We start from the raw sequence: 19,243 nt of genomic DNA, 5'->3' as shown, positions 1-19,243 counted from the left end.
GGAGAGAAATGTTCGTCACTGCCTGGCGCTGTGCTGATTTTTTTACACGCACAGTCTCACTGAATCCCCCCAGTAACGTAGGAGTAGAAGGTGCTATTCCCATTTCACAGACGGGGAGACTGAGGGCTAGAGAGGCGCACACACACGGAGGCAGGGGTGAAGCTGGGACTGGAACCCAGGCAGGTGGATTCTGGCGCCAGCACCCACGCTGTACCCCCACCACCAGCTACCCGGGGGGAAGGGAGGGTGTGGCGGCCCGCGGCCCACGTGGGGAAGCTGGCTCTCCTCAGGGGCTGGGACCGGAGAGGCCGCGGCTGAGCGAGGACGCGCCCCCGCCCCACCCCCAGCATGGCCTCCCCGGCGCTGTGGACCGTGTTCCTGGGCAAGGTGTGGCAGAGCTCGCGCTGGCCGGGCGAGGTGTCCTTCAAGGTGAGCCGCCTGCTCCTGCACCCTTACCACGAGGAGGACAGCCACGACTACGACGTGGCCCTGCTGCAGCTCGACCACCCCGTGGTGCGCTCGCCCGCCGTGCGCCCCGTCTGCCTGCCCGCGCGCTCCCACTTCTTCGAGCCCGGCCTGCACTGCTGGATCACGGGCTGGGGCGCCCTGCGCGAGGGCGGTGAGCCGGCTTGGGGGGGGGTGTGGGGGGCAGGTCTAGGGAGTCGGGGTGCGGGCCACCTCCCGCCGCTTCCGGGCCCCGAGGGGGCGGGGCAGAGGGCCCCAGGGCTCCACCCGGGAGGCCCTCTGGTCCCGGGGTGAACCGGGGCTGCCTGTCACAGAAGCGGGTGGCTCCTGCCTTCCAGGCCCTTCCCTCCTTGCATGACATATTTAAAGGGAACGAAGGTCGCGGGGGGGATGTTCCGTTGGGGGATATGGGTGAGGTGGTGGGGCAGGCTAGGAACCCAACAGCCCCACGGGCAAGCTCCGACCTCCGCTCCTGGGACGGAGGTGGGGCGGAGGGGGCTTGGGGAGCGCTCTTAATTGTTACCACTTTCTACATCGACGTTGGGTTTTAGGGAACGTGGTCTCATGTATTCCGTCGGACACCCCGAAGGGTGGCTATTACGGTCCATTTTATGGATGGGGAAACTGAGGCACAGAGACTTTTTTTTTTTTTTTTAGCAGTTGCTCAAAGTCACACAGCCAGAGAGGGTTGGAACCTAGGACCGCCTGACCCCAGGCCCCCTGCTGTTCCTGCTACAGCCTCTCAGCAGCAGGGGGGTTTCTCCCCTTCCCACCTAAACTGACCATCCCTAGAGGCTACTTCTGTTCCGTGACTATAGGCCCAGGCTGGCATAACCGCAGCCATGCCCAGCACCCCTTAAAGGTGGTGGCTTTAAAGACGGGCACATGATTTACAATCTGGAGGCAGGCCAGCAGGACCGTGCGGATAATTTAAAGATGGGGAAACTGAGGCTCAGATGGAAAGTGACTGGATGGAGGGGATGATGGAGAAGAGTAAATCAAGGGTTGGTTCATTTGCTCCTTCCTTCATTCATTCATTCATCCAAGGGCACATTTATGAGCACCTACTATGTGCTAGGCATTGAGTTGGGCAAAGGGACTATAAAGATGAAAAGAGAACATTCTGTGGGGGGAGACGGTGCTAAGAGCCGACATGGGTGGGGAGGCACAACGGCGGTGGCAGCCCAGAGGAGACGCCTAGCCAGGCACGGTCTGGGAGGCGTCCAGAGGAGGGGCTATATCTAAGCTGGGGCTGGGAGGACAGGTGGGCAGTAACAAAGCGGAGGAGAAAGGTGTTCGGTTAAGCGCACAGGAAGCTGTCCAGGGAGCCCTGAGAACGGCCGGCACCAGAGGGGAGCTGGGGGCAGGTGGGTCTGGGTGAGGACCGGCAGGAAGGACAGGGGTCTCATAGGCCACTGTGAGGAGGTTGAACCAGGAGTTCACCCGACCCGCACTTTTTTTTTTTTTAAATATATGAGATTTATTGTCAGATTGGTTTCCATACAACACCCAGTGCTCATCCCAAAAGGTGCCCTCCTCAATACCCGTCACCCGCCCTCCCCTTCCTGCCACCCCCCATCAGCCCTCAGTTTGCTCTCAGTTTTTAAGAGTCTCTTATGCTTTGGCTCTCTCCCACTCTAACCTCTCTCTCTTTTTTTTTCCTTCCCCTCCCCCATGGGTTCCTGTTAAGTTTCTCAGGACCCACATAAGAGTGAAAACATATGGTATCTGTCTTTCTCTGTATGGCTTATTTCACTTAGCCCCACACTCTCCAGTTCCATCCACGTTACTACAAAGGGCCATATTTCATTCTTTCTCATTGCCACGTAGTACTCCATGGTGTATATAAACCACAATTTCTTTATCCGTTCATCAGTTGATGGACATTTAGGCTCTTTCCATCATTTGGCTATTGTTGAGAGTGCTGCTATGAACATGGGGGTACAAGGGCCCCTATGCATCAGCACTCCTGTATCCCTTGGGTAAATTCCTAGCAGTGCTATTGCTGGGTCATAGGGTAGATCTAGTTTTAATTTTTTGAGGAACCTCCACACTGTTTTCCAGAGCGGCTGCACCAGTTTGCATTCCCACCAACAGCGCAAGAGGGTTCCCGTTTCCCCACATCCTCTCCAGCATCTATAGTCTCCTGATGTGTTCATTTTGGCCACTCTGACTGGCGTGAGGTGATATCTGAGTGTGGTTTTGATTTGTATTTCCCTGATGAGGAGCGACGTTGAGCATCTTTTCATGTACCTGCTGGCCATCTGGATTTCTTCTTTAGAGAAGTGTCTATTCATGTTTTCTGCCCATTTCTTCACTGGGTTATTTGTTTTTCGAGTGTGGAGTTTGGTGAGCTCTTATTATAGATTTTGGATACTAGCCCTTTGTCCGATATGTCATTTGCAAATATCTTTTCCCATTCAGTTGGTTGCCTTTTAATTTTGTTGATTGTTTCCTTTGCTGTGCAGAAGCTTTTTATCTTGATGAGGTCCCAGTGGTTCATTTTTGCTTTTAATTCCCTTGCCTTTGGGGATGTGTCGAGTAAGAGATTGCTACGGCTGAGGTCAGAGAGGTCTTTTCCTGCTTTCTCCTCTAGGGTTTTGATGGTTTCCTGTCTCACATTCAGGTCCTTTATCCATTTTGAGTTTATTTTTGTGAATGGTGTGAGAAAGTGGTCTAGTTTCAACCTTCTGCATGTTGCTGTCCAGTTCTCCCAGCACCATTTGTTAAAGAGACAGTCTTTTTTCCATCGGATAGTCTTTCCTGCTTTGTCACCGACCCGCACTTTAGAACCGCCTGAGGGCTGGGGTGCCTGGGTGGCTCGGGTAGGTGTCTGACTTCGGCTCGGATCATGATCTCACAGCTCGTGAGTTCGAGCCCCACATCGGGCTGTGCCAACAGCTCGGAGCCTGGGGCCTGTTTGGGATTCTGTCTCCCAATCTCTCTCTCTCTCTCTCTCTCTCTCTGCCCCTCCCTGGCTCGCACTCTCTCCCTCAAAAATAAATAAACATTAAAAAAAAAAAAAAAACCAACCACCTGAGGGCTTCCAGAAAGACACCGATATCGAGCCCCCCGCTGGCCAAACAGACCAGATCTCAGGGTGGGACCAGGCACAGTGCCGACTGAGGCTCCCTGCGGGGTCTCACGTGAAGCACTCGTGGAAAAGCACTGGGCTGGATGCTGGGGTAGCACTGATGACTTTTAGGGGAAGAGTGTAGGGGTCAGGTGTGCGCTCTGGAAAGATCCCCCCAGGAGCTGTCACCGAGCAGTGCAGGCAAGAGGCCGCCAGCAGGAGGGGCTGGGGGGTGGGGAGAAGGACACTAGTCCTGATAGGCTTTGGGGGGGGGGGGCTGTGTCCCCAGGGGCTGCAAGGAGCCAGAGCCGAGTGATGGTGAGGCGGAGGGGTAGGGGGTGAGCAGAGCAGATGAAGGGGGGCTCCTGAGAACAAGGGGAAGGGCGGGAGGAAGAGTCAGATCTCATGTCTGCCTTCCGTCCTCGGCCGCACGGGGCAGGCCCCACCAGCAACGGTTTGCAGAAAGTCGACGTGCAGCTGATCCCGCAGGATCTGTGCAGCGAGGCCTATCGCTACCAGGTGACGCCCCGCATGCTGTGTGCCGGCTACCGGAAGGGCAAGAAGGACGCCTGCCAGGTGACTCTGGGGGAGGCGGGGGGCGGGCGAGAGGAGGGAGGGAGGGAGGGTGGCCCTCCCGCCACCCGCGGCCTGGCCCTCTGCTCGCACCGGCCTGCCGAGGCCCCGCAGCCTCCCAGCGAAGCAGGACTGGCTGCCCCAACTTCATTGATGAGGAAACTGAGGCTCCGGGTGGGGGTGGGGTGGAGGGACTTGCCCCAAGTTGTCCCAGATCACAAGAGAACCCTGGGGGGCAGGTCTAAGGCTCAAACCCGGTTCCGCCCCCTGCCCCTGCAAGGCACTTTGCCCGAGGGGACACAGTGGCAAGGGATGGGAGCCCACAGAAGGGAGGCAGAGGTGAGTGGGGCGTGGGGACACCCGCGGACGCTTCCGCGACGGCCAGGACCCGCGGAAGCATAGGCAGGGCTGCTTTGGGCTCTCTCCACTTACCAGGCGCGGGGCAAGTAGAGGCTTCAGAAGGGGGTGTGACTTTCTTGTCGGCTGGAAAATTCCCAGCGGCCAGGACCCTCGCCTTACCCTGACGCGGCCCTGTCTCTTCTCTCCCCCTTGCAGGGCGACTCGGGAGGCCCGCTTGTGTGTAAGGAGCCCAGTGGCCGCTGGTTCCTGGCGGGGCTGGTCAGCTGGGGCCTGGGCTGTGGCCGGCCCAATTACTTTGGTGTCTACACCCGCATCACAGGAGTGATTGGCTGGATCCAGCAGGTGCTGAGCTGAGCAGCTGCCCTCCCTGTGGAGCTGGGGCCCACCTCCCGGACTCAAGTGGCCAGGGCACCCACGAGGCAGGGGAGCGAGTTTTCTGGGGGCAAGCAGGGCCCCGCAGAGGCAGGAGGTGGCGTCCCGTGGTCCCCGACCTGCTCCCTGACATCTGCCCCGGGGAGGGCAACAGGAGGAGGAGGAGGGCCAGCAGCTGGTGGTCGACTCCCCCTGCACCCCAGGGCCGGGACGGTCAGCAGGCCCGGCTGAGGGGGTTCACATTCCAGCCCTGTCGCCTTCTGATTCCCTCTCCCCCTCCCCCTTCCTCCACTGCTGACTCTGGGGGTGGGGGAAATGGTTCAGCAGCACCAACGGGGCTTCCGGGTCCCAGGAGAGGTGTCTGGGCTCCCCTCTGCCAATGCCGAGCAGATCCCAGCCCGTGAACTTGGGGGGAGGGGTGTGGATGGAAGGCACCCTCAAGGAGGGACCCGCAGAGCCCCGGAGACAGCCAGCTGGGTCAGCTGCCACCGTAAGCCAAAGGGTGGGGGAGCCCCGGGTGTAGGGTTCTCCCCCCACCCCTACCTGTCCCCCGGGCCTCCACTGCTCACTCTCACCTGGAAGTGAGCTCCGCCGCCCTGTGGAATAAAGCCGTTTGATCTGAGGCTCTGCTCTGGGGGTTAAACAGGGCCCCGGAGCACTGACCTCACGCTCTCGACTGTGCGAGCCTCCGCTTCCTGCCCGGTCTGTTCGTCAAATGTCTGGAAGGCCAAGGTTAGGTCAGTGGGGGCAGGAGAGTGACCTCCCGGGCAGTTGTCCAGGTCCCAGGACCAACCCCAGGAAGGCAGGGGTTTGGTGAACCGGAGATTAGAGCGAAGGATGGGACAAGTGATGGGCTCCTTCTGGAAGCCTGGGAGGAAACCGAGGCAGAGAGGAGCAGAGCCGTCCTCATTGGCACACCCGCGGTTGGGGGTGAAGCCTGGCGTGGAAGCCCCACCTCCTGGTTCCCAGTCCTCCACTTCTCCGGCACAACACTCCCTTTGCATTCTTGGCATCATTTACCCGGCAGGCTCTCCTGCTGTGTGTCAACTCCTGCAGTGGGGCCACGGAGATGCACAGAGCTCAGCTCCTGATCTCAGGAGGCCTGGGGATGGCAATCCAGCATGAAGGGGCTCTGGGGTAGCCGGGAACTCGGGATGTCAGGGAAGGCTGCCTGGAGGAGGTGAGACTTGAGTTGTGTGGCCCGAAGATGGCCAAGGTGGGGAAGGGCATTCCAGACAGGGGAACAGCACGTGCAGAGGCAGAGTCCCACCAGAACGGGACATATTGGTAAGCTGTTTTGAGCGAAAGAGAGGTTGAGTGGGAAGGAATGAAAAGGAATGTTGGCGGGGGGCGGGGGGCGCGGGGCGGGGACTCAGAGCAGCTGACAAAGAGTTTGGAGTTGAGCTTAGGACTTGACCCTGCGTGCTCTGGGAAGCCACGCAAGCCTTTATGACAGGAGAGTGACACGCGAGTGGATTCACATTGTGGAATGGACCACGAGCAGCAGTGTGGACGGAGTGGGAGGCGGGGAGGCCTTGAGGAGGCCACTGCAGGACTCCAGGAGGGAGAGGGTAGGCTCTAATGAGCAGGGCAGCAAGGATGGACTTGAAGGACCCTCAGTGTCCTCCAGGTGCCTCCATGGATTGGGGTTGGGTGACAGAGGAATCACCCAGGGACCATTCCAAGGGGTCCGTTTTGATCCCCCGTTGCCTGGCCTGGTGGGGGCTTGAGGTCTGGAGGATTTCAGAGCCCCTCCTCAGAAGACACGCTGCCGGGGAGGCTGAGGAGGTGGGGAGATAGACACTCCAGAGGGGGGGCTCCCGTGGGAGGCTGAGAGGCGTGGCCAGAGCTGAAAGGGTGCTGGGAGGGCGGAGCCTTAGCGACCAAGCGGCAGCGGTCAGAGAGGACCTCTGGTGCTTTGGCTATGGCCTGCTAGTCCAGAGGCCCGTGCAGGCGATCTCTTGCCTGCTGGGCCCACCTGCAGGACGAGAGGACAGAGCAGACCCTAGGGGGACAGCTCCAGGTTGGGGGGGGGGATATTAAAGCATTCCAGCCCCTAGCCTCTCAGGCTTCCCACAGGCGCGGCCAGACACAGTGTTGGGGGCCCTGCTGAGATGGACATTTGTGGGTCCCACCCCGGTCTTAATTAGCCAGAATGGGGATAGGGGCGGGCTGGACGGTCTGTTCTTTTAACAAGCCTCCTGGGGACGGTTCTGCAAAGCAGGACACAAAATGTGAGGTCAGTTTGGCTAGCCAGATGCCCCAAGGGGAGTGGTGAGGGCCCCCCCTGGCCTGAGTGGAGCCGGGGGGGGGGGGAGCCTTGCCTGGCCCCAGGCAAGGCCTCTGCCTAGGGGCCCCCTGTTTTGCAGGGATGCCGGGGCAGGGGAGCAAGGTGGAGACTTAGCAGGGCTTGGCCAGGGCGGGGCAGGGTGGGGTGGGAGGCCCTGCTGGGCAGGAAAGAGAAGCCCAGGGTCCTGCGGGCAGGCGGGCTCAGAGAACCTGGAGCAGGCGCCCGGGTGTTTATATTTTCTGAGACTGGCGACAGAAGGGTGACAGCAATGGCGAGGTGTGGAGGGGACCAAGAGAAACCACAGCAGGATGCAGAGGGGGCACCCTGGGGGTTAGGACGCAGCAGAGGCTGTGAAGCAAAGGGCCATGGGAACAGTAGGGTGAGGCTGGGAAGTGGGGTGGGGGGGGGGAGGGGGGCTGCTATCCTGATTTCAGCAACCCCCTGCCCCCTCAACATCCCTAGCTGGTCTAGGGATGCCGGGAGGCAGGAAGAGACCTGCCTGGCTCCAGGAGCTGGGCCTTGCGAGTCGCCTGGTCCAACCCTTTACTTTACAGATGAGGAAACTGAGGCCCAGAGAGGGGCAGGCACGTGCCAACGTTCTCCCAGCAAGGCAGAGCTGGTGACCTTGCTGTTGGGCCACTGGGCGGAGGATGCGGCCGTGACCTCCCTCCCCCCCTCTCCCCATACACACAGAAGAGTGACCACAGGGCAGGGCCCCTTAAGAAAAAGCCCCGTTACCTTTGAGTCATTTATCCGACCTTGAGGTTAGCCCCATCCCCCAAAGCGGCCCAGAGGAAGAGAGGGAGGCAGCCCCGTGGCTGTTTCTTCAGGTTTTATTACATGGTGGGGTTGGGCACAGCCTGGGAGATCATCAACGCAGGAGGGGCCCCTTGCTCAGCCCCTGCTGCCCCCAGACTCTCCCCAGGGCAAAGGGAGGAGCGGCCCCCTTTCCCTTCTCACTGGTTCCTGCCGGCTGCACTGCCCCTGCGGAGCCCCTGCCCGCCCCCTCCTGGCTGGGGGGGGGGGGCCCTCGGCACCCAGCAGGGCACAGGGCGGTGGGAGCACCCAGGGAGGAGGCTGAGTCCTCCTCCCCCTTCCTCCGACAGGGCCGACCCCCACCCCCTTCGTTCCACCAATACCTGAATCTCCATGTGGGGCTGAGCAGATCCTTCCCCCTCTGAGGGAAGGGCGAAGGGAGGGCCACCCTCTGCCTGGTGCTTTGTACACTCCCCGAGGGCTTTCTGGGACCCTGCTCCTCTTTGTCAACCTCACAACAACCCTGTGAGGTAGGTGGCGGTGGGGAGAGAGAACCCACTGGACAGATGGGGAGACTAAGGCTCAGGGAGGAGATGTGACTGGGTCAGGAGGGAGGGTCTCATTCATGCAGCTGGGGGACCCGGGGGAGGGACCATGGCGGCGTGGGAAACACAGCTGGACAGCGCCACACTTTGGCCACAGGCCAGTGGCTCTGCCCAGGGGTCCCAGGGCCCACCTCAGGCCTTGAGAGGCTCCAGCGGGCCCCCACCCGGCCCCCAGAGGCAGGGGTAGATCACAGCCCCGCAGGTGTAGACAGAAGTGGCAGGGGGGAGAGTGCTTCCTCCGCCTGGAGCCGGGGCCCCACCCCGTGGTACAAAAATAAAGGATTTCAGATCGGAACCCCAAGTCCCTGGAGGTGATCTGGGGCCTCACATCCGGGTGCCTCTGGCTTGTAACAGCTAGAAAATAAGAGGGGGAAGGGGCAGGGGGACGGGTGGGGGGGTGGTCAGAACACCAGGAGAGGAATGACAGGGTGGGGCCAGTGAGGAGGGGTGAGGCGAGGCCAGGGGAGGGCAGAGAGGAGATTGAAATGGAGGCAGGGGAGGGGAAGAGAGGGAGAGAGAAAGAGGTAGGTGAGTTACAGGGTCCCTTCTCAGAAGAGGGTGGGGGGGAGGCTGAGGCCCAGAGAAGGTGAATTCAGAGCCGAGGAGGGGGAGCAGGAAGGGGACCCAGCTCGCCCATCCGGGAGCCCCACGCCCCATCCTGGGCTGGGTGGTGGCTGCCGTGGAAGCCAGAGCGTTGGTGACTCTGGCTGGGGAAGGGGGGGGGGGGCGGTCAAGGTCAGGTCCCTGCCGGCTCAGGCAAAAGGTGGCAGACAGCAGCTGCCTATCCCCATTTTAGAGGCAACTGTGGCCGAGACAGGGGCAGTGACTTGCCCAAGGTCACAGAGCAGGCGGGCTACGACTGAGTGGGGGCTTGGAGGCACCCGGCCAGGGCTTTTTCCGCGACGCCCTGATCCCCAGCCAGCTCTGGCTGACTCCTCGTAGGCCAAAGGAGCCCCGGTGCGGCCGGCTGTCCTTCCCACCCCGGAAGAGACGGGGAACCCAGTGCCGCGAGGCTGCGATGCAGGGGCTCCTGGATGGGCAGGGGTGAGGCCAAGGCGTCTGGCTGCCGTCCCCCCTCCCTCCTTCCCAGCCCGGCTCTGGGGCCTAGGGACAGATGGCAAAGAGGCCCCGCCCCCTAAGGCTCTTCTCTCCGCGCCTCGCACCCAAGGCCAAAGCAGGTGAGGGGAGAAAGTCGGCTGAAAAGTCCGGCTCAGGTCCGGGGACAGGAGACGCGCCCCCTCCTGGCTGCCGCCCTCCCTCCAGCTCCGCCAAGCTACAAACCAGGGATGGCGGCTCTGGGGGGGCGGGCGAGGGGCCCCGAGGAGGAGAAGCCCTCGCTGCAAGCGCAGCCTCGGCCCTGAGGGGTGCAGACGGGGACCTGCAAGGAGGAAACGTGAGGCGGCGGCGGCGGCGAGGACGGGAGGCGCTGGGCGGGGCGGCCCGGCCTCAGGGGTGCCCGGCGGGGCTGGCGGGCGCCAAGGAGACGCGGCCACGACCCTCGTCCCCAGGCCGGGAGGCGGCAGGCGCCAGAGGGGGCGCGGGAGGCGGCAGGCGGGAGGCTCTGGGATGCGGGGGGGCCGGGGCGCCTGGGTGGAGGGCGCGGGAGGCGGGGGCCGGGGCGGCCCGGGGATGGAGGCGTGAGCAGGCAGAGAGGAAACCCGGACAGGGGCAGAGAGGGAAGAGGCAGGGTGCAGATGAGATCCAGGAGGAGGAAGAGGTGGATGAAGATGAGGCGGGGCCTCCCGCGGGAAGCGGAGGAGGCGGCGGTGGCGGGAGGGAGAAAAGGTTAGCGGGCTCCTGGGAGGACTGGGCTGTAAAGAGAAAGCGAGAGAAGGGATGGTTATGCAGGCGAGGCGCCGGGCGCGCGGCTGAGCTGACCCTGGTGGCCCGTCCCCGCCCGCAGGCCCCGGCCCCCCGGTTCGGCGGCTGGCTCCAGCGGGGCAGTGGGCGGGAGGCTCTGGCTTTTATGCGCAATCATTCTCCTCGGGGGGCGGCTGCACCTTTCTCCTGTGTACCTGCCTCCACCTGCACCTGTTCCACCTCCTGCCGCCGCTCGTCCTCCAGCTGCTCCTCCGTGCTCTGTGGACCAGCCGGCGGACCCAGGGAAGAAAGAGTGGAGAACTAACGAGGGGCCAGGGCCGGCGGGCGGCTGTCCCCGTGGGCCCCCTCTCAGGGCGGGCGAGATGCGGGGGCGGGGGGGGCGGGGACCTTAAGGAGGGAGAAGCTGGGGCGTCTTGTCCCGTCCCCTGGGGGCTCTGGAAGGGCCTGGAGGAAGGGCACGGGACGGGGCCCCCCACTGGGGGATGCTCACGGACTGCTCCGTCCGGCCGCTACTACGGGGCGCAAGGCCGGGTGAGGGCTGGAAGAGGAACGGGTGGGTGTGTGGCCAGGGGAGCCTGGGAAGGCCTCACTTCAGGAGGGCTGACCCAGAGTAGACACGAGGCCAGGGAAGGCCCGGGGATGCCATGGACAGGTTCCGACGCCCCAAGCTCCCAGGCTTTGGCGCAGAGAGGCAGGAGCAGCGGGCTTGCTCTGCACCCTCGCAAGGCAGTGCCAGCCACTGACCCTGATGGCGGTGGGGTGGGCAGGGGGAGTCGCAGGACGGGGAGGCAGACAGACAGACAGGAAGCCCGGGTTCGTAAGTCTCCGACGCACTGGGACAGACCCCCCCCTTCCCCCCCAGAGGGAACGGTCTCCCTCTTTCCCTGCCTGGCTTGCTGCCCTGCCCCATCGGCCCCACCAAAGGCCCTCGAGGCTTCTGACCGGCTCTGGGTTCGAGGCGGCAGGACCTGTGCTCAGCCCCCTTCCCCACAGCCGGCTTTGCTGCCTCAGAGGCCAGGGCAGGAACACGTGGCTGGGTCCCCCGGGGTTGCTGACCTCTCCCCTGCAGAGCACCTGAGGAAGGGGCCCCAGGGAAGGGGCAGGATGCACAGATTTGGCTTCCCTGCCCCGGCCCTGGCCAGCTGGGAACATTTACCCACCTCTGGGAAATAAACTGGCCATTTTGGATCCCAGAAGCTCTAAGCGTGGCGGCACCAGAGAGGACGTAGTCTACCCTCACTTCTCAGAGAACACACCGGAGGGCCGGGGCTTGTCCAAGGTCACGCAGGGCGCGGCACACCGTGCCCAAACCCCTAGTTCGGTACACCCTGTGGCCGCCGTGCGAACGGCATCCAGGCCCCCTCTGGCCGTGCCCTTGGGACGATCCTAGCTCATTTCTCCCCCCGCCTGGGCCTGGGTAACCGGCATGAGCAGACGGGACCGTGGGTGGCATGGGATGGATGGCATTGGCTGTGACCAGGTGGTTGGTTATGTGTGTGCGGCAGGAGGGAGAGAGAAGCAGGGATGGCTGGGTGGAGGGCAGGGAGAGGATAGAGGAAAAGGGGTGGGGGAAGCTGAGGTGGGGGGGGGTGCTCACCTTGGTTTTGCGGCTGGACTCAGAGCTCAGCCCGTGCGGGGAGGTGTAGAGCTCCTTGGACACCACGCACAGGAACTCAGCCTGGTCCTCGTTGCCATAGTTGTAGGAGGAGCCGATGTTCACCAGCTGGGGGGCGGAGCGTGGGGACAAAGAGGACAGGTTGGGAGGCCGGGTTAAAGGCAGCCGGCACAGCCACCCGCCCTGGCTTGGCGGGGCCGGGCCCCGACCCCTGGAGGACGCCGCCTTCTCTCTGCGGTTCCCCAACCCTCACCCCAGCCCCAGATCTAGAGGCCGCTGCCTAAAAGCAGGCGGAGGCCACGATGGGCGGATCATCGTCCACCTCCGTCCCAGGCGTGGCTGAAGCAGCCCCAGAACCAAGCTGTAGGGTAGGGTTGGCATGGTGGGGCCCCACAGACTATTCTGTTCATTCTCAGAAGCAGAGGTGGAACGGGCTGTCCCCTCCTTAGGCCGGAGAGCAAACGATCGGTGCCCCCTGAGCCCCTTTGTCCCGGGGTCCTTGGAAGGACCACAACCACGAGGCCCTGCGCAGGACATTCGGCCCCCCAGGACCCTCGCCCAACAGGCAGAGTGAAAATCAGCCCCTCTGGCAAACGGGGCTTGAAGAGGCAGTAACCTGCAGGAAGTCCCCCAGCCAGGAAGAGCGGAACAGGGGTTAGACCCCGGGATCCTGAGTCCTCGCCGCAGTCTTGGAGACTTACAGGCTGATAATCTGTGTGATCCCGCCTGGGAGTTCTACTCTAGGCCAGGGACTTTACCCACGGCACTTCTTTTTTTTCTTTTTCAATGTTTATTTTTGAGAGAGAGAGAGACAGAGTGCAAGCAGGGGAGGGACAGAGAGAGAGAGAGAAGGAGGCACAGAATCTGGAAGCGGGCTCCAGGCTCCGAGCTGTCCGCACAGAGCCCGACGCGGGGCTCGAACTCACGGACCGCGAGATCGTGACCCGAGCCGAGGTCGGTCGCTCAACCGACGGAGCCCCCCAGGGGCCCCCGTCCACGGCACTTCTAATCTTCCCAACAGTCTCGCAAAGGGAGCACGACTGGCCCACGTCACAGATTGGGAAACTGAGGCCCAGAGAGGAGATGTGACTCGCTCAGGGTCACATGGCCTGCAAGTGGCAGATCCAGGCCTCTGGCTCCTGGACGGAGCTATTCCTCCGTACCGCCCGGCCATCCGGGGAGCCCTGGCCTTCTCCCTTCTTCAACCTCCACGTCCCAGGGGCCGTGGGCAGGTGCGGCTACAGAGCCAGCCAAACCCTCTTCCTTTTCGAAGGACAAATGTGACGTGGGGTTAACTTGCTGGCTCTGTTCCTCTGGAAACCTGAGCCGCGTGACGTGAGCTGCGTGGCCAGGATGGCACCACTCACGACAAGTTGCTCCTGACTGCGTCGGTCCCTGTGAGTCCTCGTGGGAAGTCACCGCTTGGGCTTCCCGGGCGTGGCAAGGCTGTGACTCGGCAGGTCCCCCCCCCCCCCCCCCCCCCCCCCCCCCCCCCCCGGCAGCGACCCGGAAGCTGCCGGGCCTTGTCACGAGAGGCGAGAGGCGTTGACCCCAGGTGGGGTCTGCTCACCTACGGGGGATCGCGTCCCCTTGCTCCTGAGCTGTCGCCTGGGGGCCAGAGACCCGCCCGTGCCCCTGCGGAGACCACGCCCCGGGGGCTGGGAGAACCCCCACCGAAGCCGCCCGGGTCTTCTGTCTCTCTCCTTCTGGTCACTCCGCGGCCGAGCGTGGCCTTTCCTACTCTTGTTCAGCGTGATGGCTGGGGGCCGTGCCGGGGAACCCCAGCCTGGGGCTTCCCTGTGACGCCGGGTGGTTCCAGGGGTGGCCCCGTGGCCCCCACCCACCTGCTCGAAGCGCCAGCCGTCTGACATGGTGGAGACCATCTGCGTCAACTCCTCCTCCTGGCACTGCAGCACGCGGTACACGTGCTTGGGGGGGACCTGCAGGCAGAGAGGTGACCTGGAGGGCAGCCGGGGGAGGGACAAGCACCTGTCACCCCCGCAGCTTCTTCTCCCCCCGCCCACCGCACACCCCTAAGGAGACAAGGAGGGGCAGGTGCAAGGTGGGGAGGCGGCAGCCACGTCCTGAGGACCCCCCCCGTGCGCCCAGCCCTCGACACGCACGGTCTCACTTCATCCTTCCCCACACGCCACGAGTTACGGCATCTTCACAGAGGCTCTGACTTGCCCAAGGTCACGGAGCCGAAGCGTGGCAGAGCAGGAGCACAGGTGGTACGAGGGGGAAGAGAGGCCACGGAGCTAACCCCCTTCAATCTCCGGGGGCCACCCGTCCGCCTGCCCCCACCCACGTCTCCTCCAGGGTGGCCAGAGGGGGCCCCCCCAGCCCCGCCTCCAGACCAGGCCCAGGGCGCTCAGAAGCCTAAGCCCCAGCACCTCGCGCTCTGCCCCCAGGGGTCTGCCTGATGTCACGAAATGGACAATTTACTAATCCTGCGTTGCCCCCACAAGGCCCCCTGTGCCTCCACACTGACCCCATTTTGCCGAGGGGAAGGGAAGAGGGGGGCAGGTCTCAGTGGGGGGCCCACTCATAGCGCGAACAGAGGCGAGTCAGGGACAGAACCCAGCGTCCTTCTCCCCGTCTGGGGCTTTGCTGGGCAGTCTGGGAGCTGGACAGCCCCCTCGCGTCACAGGCCAGCTGGGCCTCCCCACGTCTCCCGACCCTCCTCCCGCCTCCCCCAGCTCTGGCTCTCCCGCCACAGCCTGTTCTGGCTCCCTGCTGCCTTGCTGCTCCTGACCTGTGTGACGGGATAGTCCTTCTCCTCCATCCGGTCTTTGATGATGCGGATCAGCGGGCCGATGTTGTAGAACTCGGCTTCCTCGAGGACCCCTGGCACAGACAGAGCGGCCCCCGGGTCACTCGGGCTGCCCCCGTGCCCTCCTCTCCCCGTGTCCCCTCTGCCCCACACCCACCCACCCACACCCGCCAGTGCCCCCATCTGGGGGCTGCTTCGGGGCTGGCAAGAGGCAGCAGACTCACTGGGGCCGGAAGCTAGAACATCACAACGAGAAGGACCTCGGCTGACCCCCCCATCACACACTCCCATCGATGAAGCGCGGCTAAGTGCCAGCTACTGTGCTAAGCACGTTACGTTCTCTACTGCGGTTAATTCTTAGCACTAGAAGTAGGTACGGTCATTGCCCCCACTGAACGATGGGGGAAACCGAGGCCCGGAAAGAGAAGCAGCTGCCCCAGGCTCTACCGCCGGTAAGCGGCAGAGCTGGGATCCAAATCCAAGTTCCTCTGACTTCAGAACCCACTACAGATGCATCATCTTTGTACACGTCCGTCCCGACTACCACACCCTTTACAAAGCCCCCTCAGGCACTCAGCAAGAGCCCTGGGGACACGGGGAAGCAGGCATTATTGTCCCCACACAGCTGAGGGAACTGAGAGTCTCACCGACAGGCGGAATGGCCCCAGGCCTTTGGAGTCTCCTGAGTGCCTACAGGGCAAGGATCCCCCTGGTTCTTTCCTTGACTGGCCTCCGGGCTCCCTGAGGACCGGGCCGTGTCTGATCTAGCCTCTGTCCCAGGTTACCTACACGGCACCTAATACCAAGTAGGCGGCCCGCGAGTGTTGCTGCCTGAGTGCGCCTTGGGGAGCCCTGCCCATGACAGATGACGAACACGGCATCAGTGACCCTTGGTGCCAGGTGCTGCACTAAAGGACATTCTTGTATTCCTTCCCTCCGCCCTCACAGCAGCTCAGGAAGGCGGGTGCTCTCGCCACCCCGCTCCACAGATGCGGGCATGGAGGCACAGAGAGATAAGTGACTTTCCGGGTGTCCCACAGCTAGAAAAATCTCGTCCCAGATCCTCCGGGGCCCTCGATGGGGGCCCCAGCCCTGTCTCAGGTGCGGGGAGTAGCAGAACTGGCAGAAACCCAGCACCTGTAAACAGATGTCGGCGGTGACGCAGTATTTACGTCCCCTCCCCGCGGGCCCTGTTCCTGGGCCCCAGCCGTGCCCGGGTACCTGTGCTCCCGAGGGGCTGCCGGAAAGCCGAGGGGCTGGTGCCTACCGTGGGCTCCAAGTTTGAAACCCCAGCCCACTGGGGAGCTACGTGGCCTTTAGATCACCATGTCCCACGGGGGTCAGCGGGGGAGACCGTTGGCCCCGCGTGAGGAAGGATGGGCTGTTCTAAACACCCACAGGCTACAAACACTGGGATTCATGACACCTGCTGTCCCCAAACATGCTCTCCCCGATGTAGATCGCCGCCCCTAATTGATATAGACATGTGGAGGCTCAGAAAGGAGAAGTGACATGTCCAAGCTGGCCCGGCTGCGTCAGCTGACCCGGAGCCACGCCTTGTGCCCCAAGGAAGAGTTGACTTGGAGCTGTTTATAGTTGTTGCCCCCCGGCTGAGGCTTTGCCAAGAGGATATTCTCTCGGGCATGGCTTCCCCGCCATCTGCTGGAGCCAGACATGGGCATCTACAGGGCCTCAGCCCTAGGCCCCGGAAGAACCAAACCCCTGCTGGGGAACCGGCTCCCCCTCCCCCACCTCCACCCACAACCAGCTGTGCCACAGAGGCCGCTGGATTTGCAGAAGAGTCACCTGCTCCACCCGCCTGCTGACTGTCAGCCCTTGCCAGGCATCTCAGATACCGGATCACCCGCAGAAAGAGAGCCCATGCCTCCTCCCGTGCCTGTCTCCACCCTATTCACACCTGCCTTCCCAGGAGGTCAGGAGAAAGGGCATCCCTGCCCACAACACACACTGCCGGCCTCACTGTCGCCCTCTGTCTTCTGCCTCTCCGCCTCCCAGGCTCAGTCCAGGCAGAGGCTTTGCGATTCAGTCTTGTCAGGGACGAGGAAGTGGGAAACATGGAAGGAATCAAATGTCCCCCCAGCCCTGACTGGGAGAAATGGCTTTGGACTTCCACGGAAGGCTCTGGCCGACTGCAGAGGGCAGGGCTAGGTAGGATGCAGTCCCCCGGCCAGCCCCCTGGACCAACTCACCCTCCTCGGCCATGTCCTTGTCCAGCACCAGCTTGCCATGCCGGAGGAAGTTCAGGATGGGCCCAAAGTAGGTGGGGTCACGGTCAATGAGGTAGGCCCCAGTCTCATCCTAAGGAGATAAGGGGCACAGGCAGTGAGAGGAGAGGCCTCCCCCAACCCACCCCCTTACTTCAGGCCCAGCAATGGTTGGAGGGAGGGAGGGAGCGAGCGCGGAGTCTGCTCTTCCCTGGAATGAAGTGGCATGATGGGACAGAAAGGCTTTGCTGTCAGACCCGCGTAGGTTCAAGTCCTGCCTCTGCCATTTCCTCACTATGTGACCTGGGGCCAGTGACTGGGCCTCTCTGAGCCTCACTCCGCTCCCCCATAACCAGGGGTCATGGTGAGCATCCGGTGAATTCTGAGCGGCACCTGCCGCAGAGTAGGGCTCGGTGATTGTCCCTCTTAGAGGTTGTTCCCCTGAAGCCAGCCCTACACTATCTCCATCAGATCCCCAGTCATTCTGGGCATGCTGGATGTTTACAAGTTTCCAAAGGAGTCGCTATCTCATTGGACAGGCTCGGCCTGCAGGGAGGCAGGGCGGGCATCTGGACAACTCTACGGAGGGAAAGCAGGCACGTCAAAGGGTGAGGAGACTTGCCCAAGGTCACAGCATCAGAGGGTCAGGGAATGAGGGAGAGGGGGCCCTTCAGGTCACCTGCAGACCAGCCTCCTCTGGTTACAGACAGGAGGAGGCTGATCCTGGAGCAGGGAGGGGTCCGACCCAAGGTCATGCAGGCAGTTTGCAGCAGAGCAGGGATGGGAGCCCAGAAATGGTGGCCGACAGGCCCGGGCTCCTCCCTGATGAAACCCAGCTCGGAAGGCACCCCAGGACTTCTCTACCCAGCGCGCAGCACTCCTAGGCCACCCACACCGCAAAGGGCCGTGGGGAAGCCACCGCGGCCAACTCCTTCCCCGGTGCGGGAGTCCCGTTTGGGAAGGAGGGAAGGCCCCAAAGGAGGGCGAGGGTCCCGATCCGCCAGCCTCCTGGGGTGGGAGCCCAGGGCGGTGGTCCGAATGCCCTAAATGGCCGCGGCCCGGCGTTGTCCCGTTGCCACGACAATGGGCACATCCCGCGCTCTCCCTCCTCCCTTCCTCCGACCAGCTCTTCCTGCCTCGGGCCCTGGGGAAATCAAAGCAGCCGAGTTCCCGGCCAGGCCGGCCCGGATTCGGGCGGGCAGAGGACCCCGCCCGACGGCCGCCCCCCGCGCGGGCCTCACCCGGTCCGACTGCAGCTCTTCCCCCTGGCACAGGCGGCTGAGGAAGGACTTCTGCTCCCGGCACAGCGTCTGCCGGGTGGTCAGGAACACCGTGCCCCCCACGTTGAGCCGCACCCACTTGCCCCAGCCGCCCGGCGCGCGGCCGCCCGCCCCCGCCGGCGGCGCTGCCTCCCCGGCCTCCATCCTCCCCGCTCGCCCCGGCGTCTGCATCCTCCGGGCGCGGCGGCTGGGGGCGGGCAGGTACCGCGCGCCGGGCATGCCGGGAACTGTAGTCCGCGCCCCGGGCGGGGCGGGGCGAGGCGAACGGGGCGGGGCGAGGCGGCCGGGGTGGTGGTCCGCGGGGCCCGCGCTCCCAATCCCACCGCCTGGGCGCTTCCTGGGCGGCCGGCAGACCCGGCCTCCAGAAGAAGCCCTTTGGCCAAATCACCGTGTTTGGGGAAGGTCAAGTTCGAGGTCAGTGGGGCAATAGTGAGTGCTACCCCAAATCGGCGCTCCTTCCTCCTGCGTGTTCTTCCGAGAACTGTTTTCTCTTGCTCCAGTTTAGGTTATTAAACAATTGGTGCCGGGAGAAACGTTTGCTCTCAGGATTCTGTAGCACTCACCTGTTGTCTGTTTTCCAAGATTCTTTCATACTGCTCTTTGGGTTGGGGGGGGTGAAGCGGGGGATGAAGGGGGGAGGCTGGGTTCTTTGCCAACATAAGTTGAGGACAACATAGTTGGGCTTAAAGTCGACTGACCACCCACTACATTCCAGATGCTTTGTATGTCTGTATTTGGCCCTGAAGCTCTCAGCAGCCCTGTGAGAGCTGGTATTACTGTACCCATTGTACGGATGAGGACACTGATGTGAAGTGACCCCCCTGACTCACACGGCTGGTGAGTGGCAGGCCAGCAAGGACCCAGGTGGGCTCCAGGTGCCTTTCCGCCACCAAGGCCCCTTTCCTGCTCCCCTGCCATGGGCTGTCAGTGCTCCTTGGGAAAGGTTTCTAGGGAAGAGGGTGGAAGGGGCACTGGATCAAAGTCGAGAGAACTGGGTTTCATCTTGGCTTTTGTGGGTTGAGGTACTGGGCAAGG

The 19,243-nt window shown here is 62.9% G+C and overlaps 2 protein-coding genes across 6 annotated transcripts in view; one reads left to right on the top strand and one right to left on the bottom strand.

The window, feature by feature from the left end:
- The window catches only part of TMPRSS6 (transmembrane serine protease 6), a 33,909-nt gene extending 29,080 nt beyond the window's left edge, over nucleotides 1-4,829 (top strand). The window contains exons 15-17 of the mRNA XM_047064893.1: nucleotides 348-619; nucleotides 3,978-4,114; nucleotides 4,667-4,829. Coding sequence (XP_046920849.1) covers nucleotides 348-619; nucleotides 3,978-4,114; nucleotides 4,667-4,825 — 568 coding nt within the window. The 3' untranslated portion in view covers nucleotides 4,826-4,829. The remainder of the gene's footprint in view (nucleotides 1-347; nucleotides 620-3,977; nucleotides 4,115-4,666) is intronic.
- Nucleotides 4,830-5,509: 680 nt separating this feature from the next.
- Nucleotides 5,510-18,553, bottom strand: KCTD17 (potassium channel tetramerization domain containing 17). 5 transcript variants are annotated; one of them, XR_006959685.1, is made up of 8 exons: nucleotides 18,170-18,550; nucleotides 16,914-17,022; nucleotides 14,686-14,777; nucleotides 13,775-13,870; nucleotides 11,913-12,038; nucleotides 10,510-10,573; nucleotides 5,864-6,014; nucleotides 5,510-5,562 (listed from the first exon to the last, which is right to left on the bottom strand). XR_006959685.1 is itself a non-coding variant. In XM_047064896.1 (7 exons), exons 1-7 carry the CDS (start codon nucleotides 18,425-18,427, stop codon nucleotides 6,001-6,003), a joined length of 759 nt encoding a protein of 252 aa, XP_046920852.1. In that variant the 5' UTR covers nucleotides 18,428-18,550; the 3' UTR covers nucleotides 5,510-6,000. The 5 variants fall into 5 exon arrangements, 4 of the variants coding, with proteins under 4 accessions (XP_046920852.1, XP_046920850.1, XP_046920853.1 ...); XM_047064896.1 differs by having other exon boundaries at nucleotides 5,510-6,014; XM_047064894.1 differs by lacking the exons at nucleotides 5,510-5,562; nucleotides 5,864-6,014 and adding an exon at nucleotides 7,949-8,848 and having other exon boundaries at nucleotides 18,170-18,545.
- Between the last annotated feature and the right edge of the window lie 690 nt (nucleotides 18,554-19,243).

The sequence above is a fragment of the Lynx rufus genome, unplaced genomic scaffold (genome assembly GCF_022079265.1).
Source record: "Lynx rufus isolate CCGP_SWC_20201006 ecotype Redwood Valley unplaced genomic scaffold, mLynRuf1.p SCAF_7, whole genome shotgun sequence".
NCBI lineage: Eukaryota > Metazoa > Chordata > Mammalia > Carnivora > Felidae > Lynx > Lynx rufus.
This window is presented reverse-complemented; position numbering and strand designations above follow the sequence as displayed.

Bases quoted from the DNA above. Each gene is read 5' to 3' on its own strand.
- KCTD17 (XM_047064894.1), bottom strand. From the start codon at position 18,427: ATGCCCGGCGCGCGGTACCTGCCCGCCCCCAGCCGCCGCGCCCGGAGG. The intron at 12,039-13,774 runs GTGGGTGGGGGC...TCCGCCCCCCAG, and splicing joins ACGGCTGGCGCTTCGAGCAG to CTGGTGAACATCGGCTCCTC. The intron at 8,849-10,509 runs GTACACAGGAGA...CTTATTTTCTAG, and splicing joins ACAGGTGCAGGTGGAGGCAG to CTGTTACAAGCCAGAGGCAC.